Source organism: Oryctolagus cuniculus, chromosome 1, assembly GCF_964237555.1.
Source record: "Oryctolagus cuniculus chromosome 1, mOryCun1.1, whole genome shotgun sequence".
In the NCBI taxonomy this organism is placed as follows: Eukaryota; Metazoa; Chordata; class Mammalia; order Lagomorpha; family Leporidae; genus Oryctolagus; species Oryctolagus cuniculus.
In genome coordinates this window covers 17,154,556-17,175,544 of record NC_091432.1, presented here as the reverse complement: position 1 = coordinate 17,175,544, position 20,989 = coordinate 17,154,556, and the positions used below count along the sequence as shown (strand labels likewise).

General features: G+C 37.2%; 1 protein-coding gene and 1 pseudogene across 1 annotated transcript; both read left to right on the top strand.

Annotated features, from left to right (window-relative positions):
- Window positions 1-2,111: 2,111 nt before the first annotated feature.
- LOC100354336 (olfactory receptor 4A15-like) lies at window positions 2,112-3,190 on the top strand. Its single transcript, XM_008272638.3, has one exon. The coding sequence runs from the start codon at window positions 2,154-2,156 to the stop codon at window positions 3,105-3,107; it is 954 nt and encodes a 317-aa protein (XP_008270860.3). The 5' UTR covers window positions 2,112-2,153; the 3' UTR covers window positions 3,108-3,190.
- Window positions 3,191-13,178: 9,988 nt separating this feature from the next.
- LOC138846986 (olfactory receptor 4A5-like) lies at window positions 13,179-14,593 on the top strand (annotated as a pseudogene).
- The last annotated feature ends 6,396 nt before the right edge of the window (window positions 14,594-20,989 follow it).

The window sequence follows — 20,989 nt, the reverse complement described above, 5'->3', positions numbered from 1 at the left end:
AGTTTCTTAGCTGGTTAATTTCCAGCTTAATCCCATTGAGTTCAGAAAAGATACATGGCATGATTTCAATTTTTTTTATAATCGACTTTCCTTATGGCCTAGCATATGCCTTATCCTAGAGAAAGCTCCCTGTCTTGATGAAAAGAATGTGTATTTTGTAGCTGTGTGATGAAATGTTCTGTAGATATCAATTACATGTGTTTGGCCCACAGTGTAATTAGCTCTATTGCTTCTTTGTTGGTTTTTAGTCCAGTTAATATTTGCAGTGATGAAAGTGGGGTGTAGAATTCTCCATTTATTATTGTATTGGAGTCTACATCTCCTTTATATCCATTAATATTTGTTTTTAGTGACCAGCCTCTGATATTGTGTTCATATTGATTTATCATAGTCACATCTTCCTGTTGAACTGATCTCTTGATCATTAAATTATGCCTTTGTCTCTTTTAACAGGTTTTGTGTTAAAATCTGTTTTCTCTGATATTAGGATGGCTGCACCTGCTTGTTTTTGCTAGCACATGCTAAATTAGGCTGGTCAATACAAAAAATTATTTCTCAGACAAAATGTTATGTTATTTAGGATAAACTTGTTTTAATGATAACAATTCAGAAGCCCAGGATTTGGAAAGATCATAAAATTTCTAAAGAGGAATAAAAGGCAGGACATGACTTTCTCAATGACTGATCCTGAGTCAACTAATATTCTGATTGTGAGTATAGAATTCTTTCTATAATATAATAATTCTGCTTAAGGTCTTTACTTTTAGATTCTTAACTTACCCATGGTTTGTCATAATCAATTATAAGCAAATTAGAAAAATAAAAAAAGTGTCTACACAGTGCTTATCTACATTGATTTATGCATTTTTTTCTCTAGTAACCAAGGTGTGATTCAGTTTAAATTTGTGTGTGTGTGTGTGTATGTGTCTTGTCAAAAAAAACAATATTGCTTATAATGTCAGCTGGGAATAATTTAGTAGATTATCTTTTCTCAGTTGCTCTCAGTGAGCTTTGAAATTGAATTTAATGTAATAAAATTTAGTGAGCATTTAATGAACACTCACTGCAGGCCTGTTTCTTTAATTGCTGTAACTGAGTTATTTTTAGAGTCTAGGAGCTCATAGAAAAGTATCTCAGAATGGCAAGTATCTGTACATCAGCCTATAATTTTTGTTCCATATATCACATATTATTTTATATAACTATGTAAATAAAGCTATTTCCCATGAGGTTGTTTTGTGGAAGATTCCAAAGGCCCAAAAAAAGCCTTCAAAAAACAAAATGATGTATGATGCCAAAAAGACCATCTTGGCAAGAGATATTCTGAAGAAATAGCTTTCTATTTTTTTTAAACTTTTATTTAATTAATATAAATTTTCAAAGTACAGCTTTTGTATTACAGTGGCTTTTTCCCCCCATAACCTCCCTCCCACCCACAACCCTCCCACCTCCTGCTCCCTCTCCCATCCCATTCACATCAAGATTCATTTTCAATTCTCTTTATATACAGAACATAAAGTTAGTATATACTAAGTAAAGATTTCAACAGTTTGCAAACACACAGAAACACAAAGTATAAAGTACTGTTTGAGTACTAGTTATACCGTTAATTCACATAGCGCAACACATTAAAGACAGAGATCCTACATGTGGAGTAAGGGCACATTGACTCCTGTTGTTGATTTAACAACTGACAGTCTTGTTTATGGCGTCAGTAATCACCCTAGGCTCTTGTCATGAGTTGCCAAGGCTTTGGAAGCCTTTTGAGTTATCCAGCTCCAATCATATTTAGACAAGTCATAGTCAAAGTGGAGGTTCTTTCCTCCCTTCAGAGAAAGGTACCACCTTCTTTGAGGGCCCGTATAGATCTTTTCACAGATCGAGAGAACCATCTTAAACCTCCTAGCTAGAATATCAAAGTCTCACCATTTTAATAGAGATAAGAAGTCTGTGAAAATGAATAGAGTAGTTATCGGGAGGAGACTCTAAGCCCTAATATTCTAAAGAGCTACTCTCTGTGAAACTCCAGAGTGGAAATGTTACTGAGTAAGGCACTACATTTTTGACATAGAGCTTGTGATCCTCCTAGGCTTAATATTGTTTTCTTTGTTTGCAGGCTTTGATACCTGAGCTCAACACCTTCAGAACAATACATGGAAAATAGGAACAATGTGACTGAGTTTATCCTTCTGGGGCTCACACAGAACCCAGAGGGGCAGAAAGTTATATTTGTTATGTTTCTACTCATCTATATTGTGACAGTTATGGGAAATCTTCTCATCGTGGTGACAATTGTGTTCAGCCAGTCCCTGGGATCCCCCATGTACCTGTTCCTGGCTAATTTATCCTTTATTGATACTGTCTATGCTACAACCATTGCACCTAAAATGATTGTGGGCTTGTTCTATGAGAAGAAGACCATTTCCTTCCAGGCATGTATGACTCAGGTTTTTCTAGATCATTTATTTGCTGGTGCTGAAGTCATTCTTTTGGTGGAGATGGCCTATGACAGATATGTGGCCATCTGCAGACCTCTTCACTACCTGACCATCATGAATCGACGTGTGTGTGTTCTCATGCTGCTGGTGGCCTGGACTGTAGGATTCTTCCACTCATTGGTTCAACTTCTCTTTGTTTATCAGCTTCCTTACTGTGGCCCCAATGTCATTGATAACTTCATATGTGATATGTATCCCTTGTTGAAACTTGCTTGCACTGATACCTACCTCATTGGACTTTGTATGATAGCTAATGGAGGCGCAATTTGCACTGTAACCTTCTTCATTCTCTTAGTTTCCTATGGGGTCATATTACACTCCCTTAAATCTCATGGATTAGAAGGGAAACACAAAGCTCTCTACACCTGTGCATCCCACGTCACTGTGGTTATTTTATTTTTTGTCCCTTGTATCTTTCTCTATGCTAGGCCCAGTTTGAACCTTCCCATTGATAAATACATAACTGTGGTTTTAACTTTCATAACTCCCATGTTGAACCCTTTCATCTGTACTCTGAGGAATGCAGAAATGAAAAATGCTATGAGGAAACTTTGGAGTAAAAAAGTAACCACAGTGGGTAGCAGGCTGTATGTCACTCATGGAACATGATATTCAGTCCTCACAGAAACCAGAAAGACTCACTGTCCATGACTACAGCTGTATTAGCATTCCCTCTGGTTACAGAGCCTAATATTCTGAAGCAGCTATATAAAATAATGTTTCTCCTAATGGGATATGTTTTTCCCCTAGAGCCCAAGAGGACTGCATGGGATCAATATCTTCTATGTGCAATTTTGTGTGAAAAATCTTTGGTGAAAAAAGCTTTTGGTTTATTTTTGAAAAGTTCTTTAAGTTTCTTTCTTTTAAACATGTAATTAATTTTATTTGGCAAATAAAATTAAATTAAGTGATTTAATTTGATGTTTTCATCCATGTATATATTATAGTAAAAATCAAATAAGCTGATTAATTTATTCATAACCCAGGTGATTAACCTTTCTTTCAAAAAGTTTTATTTCATTTATTTGAAAGGCAGAGTGAAAGAGAGAGAGAGAGGTAGAGGCAGATAGAACAAGAGATTTTTCCATCTGCCGGTTCATTTCTCAATGATTTGGCCAGTTTGAAGTCAGATTCTGGAACTCCATCTTAGTCACATATGTGGGTGGCAAGGACTTAAATACTGGGCCATCTTCCTGCATTTTCCCAAGTGCATTAGCAGGGAGCTGATTTGGAAGAAGAACAGATGCAACTCCACCTGATGCTTGATATGGGTTGTTGGTATTGCAAGTTTTGGCTTTGTCTTTTGTGCCATATTAGCCCCAAACTTTTCATCATCTTTTTACTGGTGAGGATGTGCAAAATCTATTCCTGTTTTGAGGCATGGTGCCCATCTTGCATATGAAATAAATATAACTCAGTAGAAATAGTCCTAGAAATTGATATCTTAAATTTTAAATTTTAAAAGGTAATCTTCTGGTAAATTATATGTTCCATTCTCCATTAAGATTCTTTGTCAATTAACTTTGTATTCAGAAGACCAACTCTATACTAAGTAAAGATTTCAATAATTTTCCATGCACATACACACACACACACACACACAAAACTGTTTGAGAACAAGTTTTAAAATTAACTCTCATAGTACAACTCATTAAGGACAGAGGTACTGCATTGAGAGTTGGTGTACAGTGACTCCTGTTGTTAATTTAACAAACAACATTCTTATGTATGATGTCAGTGATCACCCGAGGCTCTTGACTTGAGCTGCCTAGGATATGGGAAATTTAGAATCCACCAACTTTATCTGTATGTAGACAAGGGCAAAAGGAAAGTGGAAATTCTCTCCTCCCTTTAGAGATAAATACATCTTTCTCTGAAAGCCAGTTCTTCCCTTTGGTGTCTCACTCACAGAGATCCTTTATGTAGAACATTTTTTTCCAAGTGTGATGGCTTTTATGCCTGAAAGGCTCTCATGGGCTTTTCAGCCAGATCAGGAGGTGTTTAAGGGCAGACTCTATGTTAAGTAAATAGTTCAACAAATAGTATGAAGAAAACACAAGAACACACACACGCAAAAAAGGCTGTTTCTTGACAATAGTGAAGACAAGGATATCTGAACTCATCCAATCTCAAAGTGTGAATTTCACTTCTACAGATTTCCTTTTCGGTACTCCAATAGTTTTCACAGACAAGGGAGAAGATATGGTATTTGTCCCTTTGGGGCTGGCTTATTTCACTAGGTATGACGTTTTCCAGATTCACCCATTTTGTAGCAAATGACTGGATTTCATTTTTTTTATCACTGTGTAGTATTCCATAATGTACATATCCCATAATTTCTTTACCAACTCTAAAGTTGATCGGACGTTAGGTTGATTCCGTGTCTTAGCTTATGTGAAATATGGGGGTGCAGACAACTTTTATATTTTGAAAGCTTTTTTTGATTTCATTACCCTTGCGTAAATTCAAAGGAGTGGTAAGGCTGGCTCATATTATAAGTATTTATCCAGATTTCAGAGGTATCTCCATACTATCTTCTATGGTGGTTTTATCAGCTTGCATTTCCACTAGCAGTGCATTAAGGTACCTTTTTCCACACATCCTTGACAGCATCTGTTGTTGGTAGATTTCTGTATGTAAGGCATTCTAACCTGGGTGAGGTGAAACCTCATTGTGGTTTTGATTTGCATTTCCCTAACAGCTGGTGATCCTGAACATTTTTTCTTGTGTCTGTTGGCCCTTTGAATTTCCTCTTTTAAAAATGTCTGTTTAAGTCCTTTGCCAATCTCTTATCTTGGTTATTTGTTTTGTTGTTGTGGAGTACTTGTTCTCTGTAGTTTTTTTTTACTAATCCTTTATCACTTGAATTATTTGCAAATATTTTCTCCTGTTCTCTCTATTGCTTCTTCACTTTCCTGAGGGTTTCCTTGCAGTACAGAAACTTCTCAATTTGATGTAATCACATTTGTTCATGTTGGCTTTGACTACCTGTGCCTCTGGGTTCTTTTCCAAGAACTCTTTGCTTTTGCTTTTGATTACAGGGTATCTCCAGTGTTCTCTAATAATTTGAAGATATCGGGTCGTAGATTTGGATCTTTAATCAAGATTCAGTGGATTTTTGTGTAAGGTGTAAAGTAGAGGTCTTACATCATACTTCTGCATTTAGAAATCCACTTTTCACAGCACCAGTTGTTGAAGAGCCTGTCTTTGTTCCAGGGATTGGTTTTAACTCCTTGGTCAAATATAAGTTGGTTGTAGATGCTTTGACTGATTTCTGGTGTTTCCATTCAGTTCCATATGTCTATTCATCTGTTTTTGTACCAATATCAGCTTTTTGATTGTAACTGCCTTGCAGTATGAACAGAAATCTGATCTTGTGATGCCTCTGGCCTGGTTTTTGTTATATAAGATTGTTTTAGCTATTAGAGTTCTCCTATGTTTCTCCTTCATATTTTTTTAGATCTGAAAAGAATGTCTGGTATTTTGATATCATTTTAACCTGTAAATTATTTGAGAAGAATGAACATTTTGATAATATTGGTTCTTCCTACCCAAGAACATGGCATATTTTTCATTTTTTTGTATTTTCTTCTATATATTTCTTTCAAATTTTGTAATTCTTCTTGCAGAGATTGTTGACATCCTTGGTTAAATTTATTCTGAAGTATTTGAGACTTTTTGTAGTTATTGTGATTGGGATGATCTTAGAAGTTCATTCTCAGACATGGCATTGTCTCTTTATACAAAGACTGTTGACTTTTGTGTTGACTTTATATCCTGCTACTTTTACCAAATTTTCCTATGAGTTCCAATAGCCTCTTGGGGGAATCTTTTGGATCCCTTGTATTTAGAATCATGTCATCTGCAAATCAGGATAGTGCGACTTCCTCCATCCCCATTTCAATCCCTTGATTTCCTTTTCTTGCCTCATGTTTCTGGCTAAAACTTCCAAGACAATGGAGAGGATGGTCATCCTTGTCTGCTACCAGTTCTCAGTGAGAATGCTTCCAAGTTTTTCCCATTCACTAGGATGCTGGCCGTGGGTTTGTCATAAATTGCCTTGATTATGTTGAGGACTGTTCCTTCAGTTCTCCAATTTGCAGAGTTTTCATCATGAATGGTGTTGTATTTTATCAAAAGCTTTCTCTGCATCTAGTGAGATAATCATATGGTTATTGTTCTTAAGTTTGTTAATGTACTGTTTCACATTGATTGATTTGTGGATGTTGAACCATCCCCATATACAAGGGATAAATTCCATTTGGGCTGGGTGGATGATCTTTCTGATGTGTTGTTGGATTCTATTGTCCAGGATTTTATTGAGGATTTTTGCGTCTATGTTCATCAGGGAAATTGGTCTGTAATTCTCTTTCTCTGCTGCATCTTTTTCAGGTTTAGGAATTAAGGTGATGCTGGCTTTGTAGAAAGAATTTGGGAGGATTCCCTATCTTTCGATTGTTCTGAATAGCTCGGGAAGAATTGGAGATAGCTCTTCTTTACATGTCTGGTAGATTCAGCAGTGAATCCATCCGGTCCTGGGCTTTTCTTTGTTGGGGGGACCTTTATTACTGATTCAATTTCTGTCTTGGTTATGGGTCTGTTTAGGTTTTCTATGTCTCCAGGGTTTAGTTGAGGTAGGTTGTATGTGTCCAGGAATCTATCCATTTCTACTAGATTTCCCAGTTTGTTGGCATACATCTCTTTGTAGTAATTTCTGATGACTCTTTTTATTTCTCTGGTGTCTGTTGTTACATTCCCTATTTCTTCTCTAATTTTATTGATTTTGGCCTTCTCTCTCCTTTTTATGATTTGTTGTGCCAACTTTGTGTCATTTTTGTTTATTTTTTCAAATAACCATCTCTTCATTTTGTTGATCTTTTGTATTTTTTTGGATTCAATTTTGTTGATTTCTTTTCTAATTTTATTTTTTATTTTTTGTGGGTTTCTTTTATTTATATGACAGGTAGAGTTATAGACAGAGTGAGAGAGACAGAGAGAAAGGTCTTCCTTTCATTGGTTCACCCCCAAAATGGCTGCTATGGCTGGCACTGCTCTGATCTGAAGCCAGGAGCCAGGTGCTTCTTCCTGGTCTCCCATGTGGGTGCAGAGCCCAAGCACTTGGGCCATCCTCCACTGCCTTCCTGGGCCACAGCAGAGAGCTGGACTGGAAATGAACAACCGGGACTAGAATGTGGTGCCCATATGGGATGGATGCTGGCACTGCAGGTGGGGGATTAACCAAGTAAGCCAAGTCACCAGCCCCTCTAATTTTAATTATTTCTTTTCTCCCACTAGTTTTGGTTTTGGTTTGCTGTAGTTTTTCTAGATCCTTGATATGCATCAATAGCTCATTCATTTGGTGCCTTTTCAAATTCATGATGTGGCCACCTATTGCTCTTAACTTTCCTCTTAACACTGCCTTTGCTGTATCCCACAAATTTTGATATTTTGTGTTGTTATCTCCATCTGCTTCCAGAAAATTTTTGATTTCTTCTATGACCAGCTGTTCATTCAGGAGCATGTTGTTCAGTCTCCACGTGTTTCCATATGCTCTAGAGATTCCTGAGTTGCTGATTTCCAGCTTCATTGCATTGCAGTCTGTAAAGATTCATAGTATGATTTTGATTTTTTTGACTTTGCTGAGACTTGCTTTATGGCCTAATATGTGGTCAGTCCTAGGGAATGTTGCATGTACTGCTGAGAAGAAATCACAATGATTTTGAAATCTGTTCTCTGTTCACTTTAAGAGTGCACCCCATGGGAGACCAGGAGAAGTACCTGGCTCCTGCCATCGGATCAGCGCGGTGCGCCGGCCGCAGCGCGTTGGCCATGGTGGCCACTGGAGGGTGAGCCAACGGCAACGGAAGACCTTTCTCTCTGTCTCTCTCTCTCACTGTCCACTCTGCCTGTCAAAAAAAAAAGTGCATATTTTGCTGCTGCTGAATGCAAAATTCCTTCCTGTCAGTAGATCGAGTTTCTGAGTGATGTGCATATTAAAATACATTTATGAATGCTTTTAAGTGCACGTTCTTGTAATCACTGTGCCCAAAATTTTCTAGATTATTACTGATTTGTCCATTTCTCTTGTTAGTTAAAACCTATTTTAGAAGAACGTGATAAGGCTAGGTTTGATTACATATAAATTTATGTAACATCTTCCTGCTATTGAACTCTTGGCATTACAAAAAATTTATCTCTGGAAACATTTCTTGAGGTTTCCTTTTTGCTACCTGATATTAGTAAAGAAAGTGTATTTGTTTGGTCAGTGTTTATGAAGATTTTCCAAGATAGTTTTATGTTTTTCTGTTGTCAACTAAGATATTTATCTCCTAAGGCTTTTACCATTAAGGTCTGCTTTTGAAAAAGCAAAACGTTACTCAGTATTTTTAAGAAATATTATGCATGTGGATTTAAATTCACCACATTCCTCTTTGTTTTCTGCTTATTAATATGTATAGTTGTAATTCAGGTTGATTGACACACAAAATTCCCCTTTACCTTAGCCCTCATTGCTCCCAGCATATAATTTTTCCATTACAGAGCTTGCCCCTTCTTCCTGAAGATCATTCTTAGATTTCTGTCTGGTGGAATTTGATGGGTCACACAATTTTCCAAATTTTTCCACTTTGTAAGAAAAATATCTGCATTTTGCCCTCATTTCTTAAATTTTACAGTTGATATTTAATTCTGTGTTGATATTCAATCTCATTTAGTACTGTGGAGGTCTTATCCCCTTATTCTGTGGGTCATTACTACTTTAAGAAATGGATTTTTAGCCTTTTTATTTTCCTAAATGCAATATGTTCATAACACTTCCTTTTAGTTTTATTATCCTGCTTCATACTGTTTATCATTTATAAAATTTACGTATTTTAAAATGCATTGTTAATGAAGCTTTTAACATTCCATTAATTTAGATCTTAATGGTTTTCAACTGTTTCAGAAACGTTTCACCCATTTATTTGGATTGAAATTAAAGGATATGTTAATAGAAGGAAGATCATTATGTTTCTATTCGACACGGATCCAGGCCTTGATCAAAGGCCTCCACCCGAGGGTAACTATACAACTATGATTATTTCTCTTTTCAAGTTGGAAAAGCAGTGTCTGTAACTTCTTCCGTTCCTAGGCTCTCTGCCTCTGAGTCTCAGGGATTCGTGGGCAGAGTGACATTGTTCTTTGTGTGGGGTCTGTGTGGGTGAGGGAAACGTCCTCCTTCCTTCTGACTTATATATTATCTGGCTTTCCTAGATATTTCATAATGTGAAACTCATAAGTTACTGCTCATTTTACTTGACAAATGTTCTTTTCACATGATGGATTTCTCATGTTTCTTGCCATTCAGCAGTTGTTTCTTGGGGTGGCTCAAGCCTTTGCCATCTAGGGATTGTTCTAGGAAGAAAACGGTTCAGGAGAGATTACTTCATTTGAATCTGTTCCAAATATTCTAACAAACTAAGAGTTAATGACCTCACACAGTCTCTTTCACTTAAAATAGTAATGATGTAAAGACTGTGTCTGAACATAAAAAAGGGAACATTGTTTTCCTAGTAGAATGGCCCAGGAGATTTTGACAACTCCAATTTCTGCCCAAGTTGGAGTGTATCTTCAGTTGGAATCTAGTATTTAGTAGGCTACTATGTTTTTATAACTATTATTGCTAATAGACTCTTGTGGAAAAGTCTCAATTTCCTATGATGAGATTGGGAAGAACCAGGCAAATGTTTTTCATGAGAGAAGAGGTGGCCTTAGACATCCTCTCCTTGACTTACTGTAGACTGATGAGATATCCTTCTACTTGTCAAAAAGCTCTAGTTTTGGATGTTCCATGGAACTAAATCCCAGCCTTTGTTTTGTTAGGCACAAATCTTAGTAGGTTGGCATGAGCATGTCATCATACATTTTCAAAACCTTTTTTTGTTAGTTCTCTAAAATTCCCTGAGAAGACAGATTCATACAGCTAATTTTAATGTTTTTAAATTTTGTAGAATAAAGGTTGACATTATATGGAAATATCATTGTATTTTAGACATCCACTTTAGATACCTCTGCACTGATCTGAGAGCCTGAGATAATGGAAAGCTTATTCAAAAACAGGAAATCTGTATCCACTTTGTAATCTTTCTAAATCCTCTGCTTCGCCCATACATTATCTTGTGTTGTATGACCACACACAGATACACGAGACATCTACGGTAACCCCCAGTGAAAGAACCATTTATTTATGGGGCCAAGGATAAGAACTGAGATATGAGTTTGTAAAAGGATTGACAAAGAATACTATTTAAAATTCCTGTAATGTATTGAAACATAATTGATGTATTGAAAGCCATTTAATTTCATTGAAAACTTGTGACTAGAAAATTGAGCTGGTAATACAGAGAAATTATCCACAACTCATCTAGCATATATTCTTTTAACAGACTTATTATTTATTCAAAAATCAGAGACACAGAGGGAGAGAGCTTCCATAGTTTGGTTCAATTCCCTAAATGACCGTAACTGTAAGGGCTGTGTCAGACCAAAGCCAGGAGTCAAGAACTCCATCCTGGTCTCCCAATGATTGGTGGGGCTTGCCAATTACTTGGGTTATCTGCTTCTCATGAGCATTATCCAGCAAGCCGAATCAGAAGCAGAGCAACTGGGCCTGGAACCAGTAGTCCAACATGGGATTCTGGCATCACAAGCAATGGTTTTTCTTGATGCATCACAATGTGGGCCCTGTCATATTTGATTGAAGTATTACATATGATAGGTATTTATTTCACCAAGTGAAACATTACAGATGCTTCAGGTATAGTAAATTTGTGGATGTATAACAATAGTTCCTGTGTTATCAGATTTTACATTATATGTAATACTGAAGTAAAATTGCCTTTAGATATATTCAGGGCAGCGTATTTAAAGTTACATATCATGCCAGGTACATTAGGATGCAGAGACCAATGTCTATTATGTTCTAGAAAGCAGACCTAGGCTTTTATGTGTGAATATTAAAATCATCCCTGAACACATGTGAGTTCATAAATATAACGAAACACATACATAGGAATGTACCTCATCTACTGTCCCTTAGAGAGATTTATTAGCATTGTAATTGTAAAGTAGCATAGAGTATATTTTGGTATTATGTGATTTTTTTGGATTTTAAAAGATAATATCAGTGTGTTTTATACTGTCCATAAACATTTTACATGATTTCATTTACTGGTAATACTTTTACAAATTTATCAGGTACAGTGTGATATTTCAAGACATTTATATAGCCTGTACTGATCAAACCACAATAGTTAGCATTGCCATGTTTATCATTTCTTCATTATTGTAGCATTATAACTCCTCTTTTCCATTTCTTCACAGAATATATAATAAATTTTGTTAACTATATTCACCCCACTCTTCTGTACATTTCCTTTTCAAAAAACCATAGCCTTTTTGTTAATTTTATTAAAAAGGTATTAATTGTCTACATTTATAGAATATTAATTGCCTCGGTTTTCATAGTGTCAAGTCTCTCTCTCTGTAGTTTAAATATCCTACTATTAAAATATTAATAGGTGAAATGGCTAACGGGAGATTTAGTCTAATGAAATCCAGCATTGATTTTTTTTTTTGACAGGTGGAGTTAGTGAGAAAGAGAGAGAGAGAGACAGAGAGAAAGGTCTTCCTTTTTCCATTGTTTCACCCCCCAAGTGACCGCTATGACCAGCACATTGCGGCCAGTGCACTGCGCCAATCTGAAGCCAGGAGCCAGGTGCTTTCTTCTGGTCTCCCATGTGGGTGCAGGGCCCAAGGACATGGGACATCCTCCACTGCATTCCAGAGCCACAACAGAGAGCTAAACAGGAAGAGGAGCAACCGGGACAGAAACCGGAGCCCCAACCGGGACTAGAAAACGGGGTGCCGCCCCAGCAGGCGGACGATTAGCCTAGTGAGCCATGGCGCCGGCCAGCATTGATGATTAACAAAGGAGAAGGCACTAAGCATTGTGAAAAGTACAGTGTGAGAATAAGAGAACTGGATCTAGACCATGTATTACCTTAATGTCCTCCACAAATGTGCCATTGTCAGTCTATAGCTTCAGAGTAGACAGAGCGTCTGAGTCAGCTGGAGGCAGTCGTGTGAATGTTTTGAAAAAAAAAAAATACTACTTTATATTTGGGGATAGATGAGATTTTAATTCAGTTCAGTTAAAACCATTTGCTGGAAACCAGAATAGTGTATTTAAATGTGTGAGCAATTGTATCAGCAACAATCAATGGATAGATATACAGTTTCTGAAAAAGCTGACAGAGAGCTGGCATTGTAGTGTAGTGCCTACAATGGTGGTATCCCATATGAATGTGAGTTTGAGTCCTGGCTACTCCTCTTCTAATCTAGTTTCCTGCTAATGTACTTGAGAAAACAGCTGGAGATAGCCTAAGTTGTTTGACCCCTGCACCCATGCAGGAGACCTGGAAAAAGATCCTGCCTCCTGGCTTTGGCTTATCCCGGCCTGGGCTTCTGTGGTCACTTGGGGAGTGAACCAGCAGATGGAACATGGATTGTTCGCTCTCTCTTTTTTTCTCTCTCTCTCCCCCTGTCTCAGTAACTCCAACTCTCAAAATAAAAACATAAATCTTTTTTAAAAAAGCTGACAAAGAGTCAGACTTGGTGATTGCTGAAGGTAGAAGATGCTAAATAATTTTGTAGTTTTTTGATTTTTAGAAGTTCAATTTCTTGAATTTTAGTGAGAGACTTAATAGGAGACTGAGATAGATATGCAGGTAGCACAGATTATAATGTGAAGCTACTGGGCACACATACTACCAACACACAACACTGATTCTACTCATTTATTTATTTCCACTTATTTTAAATTTATCTTATAGTCAAAGGCTTCATGCTCCAGTGAGTGAGTTCAACAAATAACAAGTAAGGAAAGAAGACTCAGAAATGGAATCATTTACCTCCAACCCAAAATCATACCCTCTCAGGTTATAGAATTATCAAGCAAAGACCACTTGGACTCTCAAAGAGCAACTGACCAGATGCTTATTAAATGATTTTGTGTATGAACCAATGTAGAAGATATAATGAAGACCTGCTCCACAGCCTAATGTCCTCGCAGTCCTGCCCACAATATTATTACAGGTCCTATTCTTCTGAGTGCCTATTTGGTAACAGGCATTTATGGAAGAATCAATGGAACATGGTAACAATGTCACAGAATTCATCCTTCGGGGCTTCACTCAGGATCCCGCGAGACAAAAGGCACTGTTTGTCCTGTTTTTATTCATCTATGTGGTGACAATTGTGGGCAACCTGCTCATTGTGATGACCGTTGTTTCCAGCCCTTCTCTGGGCTCCCCAATGTACTTCTTCCTGGCTTATCTGTCACTCATGGATGCTGTCTATTCCACTGCTGTTTCTCCCAAGTTGATCATAGACCTACTGTGTGATAAGAAGACGATATCCTTCCTGGCTTGCATGGGTCAGCTCTTTATAGAACACTTATTTGGTGGTGCTGAGGTCTTCCTGCTGGTGGTGATGGCCCATGACCGCTCTGTGGCCATCTGTAAGCCACTGCACTATCTGACCATCATGAACAGACGATGTTGCATCCTTCTGTTGGTGGTGGCCTGGGTTGGAGGGTTTACACATTCTGTGATTCAACTTGTGTTTGTGTACAGTCTCCCCTTCTGTGGCCCCAATGTCATTGACCACTTCATTTGTGACATGTACCATTATTGGAACTTGCGTGCACTGACACCTACTTCATAGGCCTCACTGTGGCTGCCAATGGTGGAGCCATCTGTATGATTATCTTTAGTCTTCTCCTAATATCCTACGGCATCATCCTGAACTCTCTTAAAACTCACAGCCAGGAAGGAAGGCGCAAGGCCCTGTCCACTTGCAGCTCCCACATCACAGTGGTTGTCCTGTTTTTTGTTCCCTGTATTTTCATTTATGTCAGACCTGTTTCCAATTTTCCCATTGATAAATCCATAAGTGTGGTTTTCACTCTTGTGACTCCCATGTTGAATCCTTTAATACATACCTTGAGGAATTTGGAAATGAAAAATGCTATGGCTAATCTCTGGTGTAAAATTTAACTATTGGTAAAATAAGAACATGTCTCCTGCACTGAACACAGTTGCTCTTAATTCTAGAGCAACTTGGACTAGTGAGATGGCATTGATACATGCCACCTTGATGGGATTGAATTGGAATCCCCTGGTATGATTCTAACTTTACCGTTTGGGGTAAGTCAGCTTCAGCATGTCCCAAATTGTACATCTCTTCCCTCTCTTATTCCCACTCTTAAAATTAACAGGGAACACTTTTCAGTTAAGTTTCAGCACTTAAGAATAACTGTATATTAATTACAGAGTTCAACCAATATTATTAAGTAGAACAAAGGAAAAAATACTAGGAGGGATAAAGTATTATGTTGTTCATCAATAGTCAGGGCAAGGGCTCATCAAGCCACTGTTTCTCATAGTGTCCATTTCACTTCAACAGGTTGCCTTTTTGGTGCTCGGTTAGTTGTCGCCAATCAGGGAGAACAAGTGGTATTTGTCCCTTTGGGACTGGCTTAATTCACTCAGCATAATGTTTTCCAGATTCCTCCATCTTGTTGCAAATGACCGGATTTCATTGTTTTTTCCAGCTGTATAGTGTTCTGTAGAGTACATATCCCATAATATCTTTATCCAGTCTACTGCTGATGGTAATTTGGGTTGATTCCAGGTCTTAGCTATTGTGAATTGAGCTGCAATAAACATTAATGTGCCGACAGATTTTTTTGTTTGCCAGTTTAATTTCCTTTAGGTAAATTCCATGGAGTGGGATGGCTGGGTTGTATGGTAGGGTTATCTTCAGGTTTATGAGGAATCTCCAGACTGACTTCCATAGTGGCCCTACCAGTTTACATTCCCACCAACAGTGGGTTAGTGTCCCTTTTTCCCCACATCCTCTCCAGCATCTGTTGTTGGTAGATTTCTGAATGTGAGCCATTTTAACTGGGGTGAGGTAAAACCTCATTGTGGTTTTGATTTGCATCTCCCTGATTGCTAGTGATCTGGAACATTTTTTCATGTGTCAGTTGGCCATTTGGATTTTTCTTTCAAAAATGTCTGTTGAGTTCCTTGGCTAATCTCTTAAGTGGGTTGTTTGTTTTGTTGTTGTGGAGTTTCTTAATCTCTTTGAGGATTCTGCTTATTTATCTTTTATACGTTGCATAGTTTGCAAATATTTCTTCCCATTCTGTCTGTTGCCTCTTCACTTTCCTGACTGTTTCTTTTGAAGTACAGAAACTTCTCAATTTGATGCATCCCGATAGTTATTTTTGGCTTTGACTGCCTGTGCCTATAGGGTATTTTCAAGGAAGTATTTGCCGGTGCCAATATCTTGCAGGGTTTCTCCAATGTTCTCTAATAATTTGATGGTGTAAGGTCGTAGATTTAGATCTTTAATCCATGCTGAGTATTTTTTTGTAAGGTGAAAGTTACAGGTTTTGCTTCATGCTTCTGGACGTGAAAATCCAGTTTTCTCAGACCCACTTATTGAATAGACTGTCCTTGCTCTAGCAATTGGTTTTAGATCCTTGATCAAATATAAGTTGGCTGTAGATGTTTGGGTTGATTTATGTTGTTTCAATTCTGTTCCATTGGTCTATCCATCTGTTTATGTACCAGTACCATGCTGTTTTGATTACAACTACCCTGTAGTATTCCTGAAATCTGATATTGGGATGCCTCTGGCTTTGTTTTTTTTTTGTACAAGATTGCTTTAGCTATTTGAGGTCTCCTGTGCCTCCATATGAATTTCAGCATCATTTTTTCCAGATCAGAGAAGAAGGTCTTCAGGATCTTGATTGGGATTGCATTGAATCTATAAATTGCTTTTGGGAGAATGGACATTTTGATGATATTGATTCTTCCAATCCATGAGCATGGAAGATTTTTCCATTTTTTGGTATCCTCTTCTATTTCTTTCTTTAAGGTTTTGTAATCTCATTGTAGAGGTCTTTAACGCCCTTGGTTAAGTTTATTCCAAGGTAATTGATTATTTTTGTGGCTATTGTGAATGGGATTGATATTAGAGTTCTTTCTCAGCCGTGGCATTGCCTATTTATACAAAGGCTGTTGATTTTTGTGCATTGCTTTTATATCCTGCTACTTTGCCAAACTCTTCTATGAGTTCCAATAGTCTCTTAGTAGAGTTCTTTGGATACCCTAAATAAGAATCATATCATCTGCAAAGAGGGATAGTTTGAGTTCTTCCTTCCCAATTTGTAAATCTTTAATTTCATTTTCTTACCTAATATCTCTGGCTAGAATTACCAGAACAATATTGAATAGCAGTGGTGAGAGTGGGCATCCCTGTCTGGTACCAGATCTCAGTGGAAATGCTTCCAACTTTTCCCCACTCAATAGGATGCTGGCCATGGGTTTTTCATGAATTGCTTTGATTATATTGAGGAATGTTCCGTCTATACCCAATTTGCTTAGAGTTTACATCATGAAAGGGTGTTGAATTTTATGGAATTTTTTCTCGGCATCTATTGAGATAATCATGGTTTTTCTCCTGTAGTTTGTTAATGTGGTGTATCACATTGATTGATTTGCGAACATTGAACCATCCCTGCATTCCAGGGATAAATCCCACTTGGTCTGGGTCGATGATTTTTATGATGTGTTGTTGTATTCTTGGCGAGAATTTTATTGAGGATTTTTGTGTCTATGTTCATTCGGGATGATAGGACTAAGAGTCAAAAGGATCACATAAACAAGACTAGTGTCTGAAAATACTAACCAATAAAATAAAAAAGGGAGAGAACGATCCAACATGGGAAGTGGGATACACAGCAGACTCATAGACTTGCGGATGTTCTAAACAGCACTGTGGCCTCAGAATCAGACCTTAAGGCATTTGGATGTGGCTGAAAAGCCCATGAGAGTATTTCAGGCATGGAAAGCCAAGACACTCTGTCAAAAAAAAAAAAATGACCTAAATGAAAGATCTCTGTGAGTGAGGTCCCAGTGTATCTCATGTTATGTCACATAAGAGGTGTATTCCCTAAAACTTATGTTCAACTTCGTTATAGACTTGAAATTACCAGTGTTATGTAAATTATATGTTGTTTTGAAATTTTATGGAAAAAGCCAAATTTTTCTCAGTCAGTAGCCATTGGAACATCACAAAGCAAATTAAATTGGTTACATTGTAATATGAGACATCAATTATGCTTTGTAAAAGTTCATGTTTCTAACTGAAATAAATTATTTTGTGTTAAGTAGAATGTTGCCATGTTTATTTTTATAGATAATTGTATTCCCCCCTAAAGCTTCCAGTAGTGTATAACAGTTCCAGTACTCTTCATGTTTGTCTGATATTGTGAGATGTTTGACATTTTTATGTGAATATAATGGATGTGAGTTTTTGAGTTCTTCATTGATTCCATTGGCAAACCTTACTGCTACTGAACATTACCTTATTCTAATATGTTTGTTGGACATTCATTTTTTTTCAACATTCTAGGAAATGTATATTTATGTATTTGCAGCAGTTTTCAAGGACAACCTCTTACCATTATTATTAGTTTCCTGAAGTTCTTTAGAAATCCTCTGTGCTAATTCTTTACTATTTATGTGTATCAGAAAGTCTTCTTCATTGTTTTTTATGCTATTATCTCATTAGATTGATATGTCTCTTTTTTAATCTTGATTTTTACTATCCTTTAAATATGATTTATAAATTGACATAAAATTTTACCTATTTATGATGTACAAAATGATACATTGAAATATGTATATATGCTGGAATGTTAAAAGTGACAGTTTACATGTGTTATTACTTCACATTTTTATAATTTATTTCTTGAAAAATCTCAATCTACTCTCATAGCTATTTTAAAGAATATAATACATTGTTGTTAACTAAAATCAACTACTAAAATTAAGTACTAAAATTAACAACTAAAATTAACTACTTGTTAACTGAAATTTTGTGTCTTTTGTCCAACATCTCACCAACACCTTCCTTCCAGTCCTTGGTGACTACCATTCTAGATTCCATATATAAGTGAAATCATGTGGCAATTGCTTTTATGTGCCAGGCTAATTTCATTTAGCGTAATGTCCTCGAACTTCACCTAGGGATGATATTCAAATGAATTTTCCCCTTTTCTCGTTCAAAAAATTTTTTAAAAAAATTATTTTCTTTGAAAGGCAGAAAAATAGTGAGCTAGAAATAGAGAAGGCTAAAGATTTTCTATTGCCTGCTTCAATAGCTGGCCAGACCAAAGGCAGGAGTCAGAGACAACTCAGGTCCTTGAGCGACTGGCAGGGTTCCAGGTACGTGAGCCATCACCTGCTGCCTCCCAGGCTGCAAATTATCAAGAAACTGCAATAGAAGTGGATCTGAGACTCAAACTCAAGCACTCCAATATAGGGTACAGGCATCCAAAGGACTGTCTTACCTGCTGTGCCAAATACCTGACTATTGTTCGAACGACTAAATTCGTGCCACTGAATACATGCGACACATTTTCTTCCTCCATTCATCTGTTGTGGACATTGTGTTTGACTCCATATTTTGGCTATTGTGAATAATGCAGATCTACAGATATGCAGATATCTTTCTGCATACTCATTTCATATATATATATATATATATATATATCCTCCTCCTTCGTTTCTCTTCTCTCTCTCTCTCTTTCTCTTTCTCTCTCCTTTCTTTGTTGTAATAGCCATTCAGACAAGTCGTTAGTTACTGTGTTACTATGGTTTTTAAAATTAGTTTGTGGCAAGCATTGTAGCACAGCAGGATAAACCACTGCACTGCTTGTGATGTCCATATCTGATATTGAAATCCTGGGATTAAGTCCCCTCTACTCTGCTTCTGAGTCAATTTCCTGATGACACACGTTCTGGTAGGTAGCAAATGATTGGTCAATTAATTGAGCTCCTGCAACACAAGTGGAATTCTGGGATGGAGTTTCGATCTCTTGACTTTGGCCTGATATATCCCTGGCTGTTGCTGTTGCAGGCCTTTGTGAAGTGAACCAGTAGGGAGAAGATTCTCTCTCTCTCTCTCTCTCTCTTTCTCTCTCTCTCTCTCTCTCATCCTGGCCTCTTCCTGGCCCAGCCCTGCCTGGCTGCTGTCGCCATTGGGGAAATAAACCAGTGGCTGGAAGATCTCTTTCTGTCTCTAACTCTGTAACTCTTTCAAATAAATGAATATATTCAATAAAAAGAATTGACAATAAATGAAAAGATATGTTTAAGGGTCAGTTCTGTTCCACTGATTCACGTTTTGAATCTTATGTGAGTATTGCACTATCACACAACATGAAACTTTAGTCTTACTTTTTTCTTCACGTCTGTTACAGGAACAAGACGTTTTCTTGCAGAAACAGATTTGTCAAACTGAATAACTGTCATACAATATTATTACCAACATGTATGTCCATACTCAAATAATAGACTCTATATGTATTTGATTGATTTTAGTCCAAGATCAAATCCAAGATCATGCATTGAATTGAGGTTGTTATGACTCTCCAGTTTATTTAACCTGGAAAAGTACTTCAACTTCTTCATTGAATTTTTATTACACTAACATTTTGAGGAGTATCTCCTGGTGGATTTGTTGAACATATCTTGATGAAAACCTGATGATTCTCTTAGTATGAACTAAAGTAAAGCTTAAATGGTGGGTATGGTATAACATGACACATTTTTGTCTGTCTCTAATTACTGGTTGAATTAAAGGCACAGATGCCCAGCCTGTTGATCTTGATTTGGACATCTTCGAGGTCATTTCCACATCAGAATTTCCTATTAGCTTTTGAGGCATTCACATCAGTTTCTCTGTGTCCACAGCAATTCCTACTGCTCTTTCACATGCGTTGCTCTTTAGGACACACACCAATAAATCATCTGCATATGGAGCTCTGTCAGGAATGATTTTATCTGCAACTGAACCCACAACATTTTGTAAAATTTTTTATTTCTTCTTGATTCTTTTGGAGGGTTCTTCAGTTGAAATGTTATATGCTTCACTTTCTGATTTCTTCCTGCTGTAACTATCTGTGCATGGAGTGTTACTGATTTTTGTATTCTGTTCATTTTGAAATCTCAAAGTAAGGCTCTTAGAAAGAGTAAATCAAGGGCTTTTGGTATCTCAAGGTTTTTAGTTTGTAAATATTCTTTGTTATTTTCATCTTAGCCAAATATTTCTGTAATAATTTGAGGAAAAAGAGAGAGAGAGAGAGAGAGAGAGAGAGAGAGAGAGAGAGAGAGAGAAATGCTCCCATCTTCTGGGTCATGCCCCAAATGCCCACAATGGCCAGAGCTGTGAAGCAGAAACAATCCAGCTCTCCCATGTGAGTGCAAATAACCCTAATTAATTGAACCATCATCTCTGGTCCCCAGAGTCTTCAATGGAAGGAACCTAGGAACCTATAATCAGCAGCTAGAAATGGGAACCAGATGCAGTTGCTC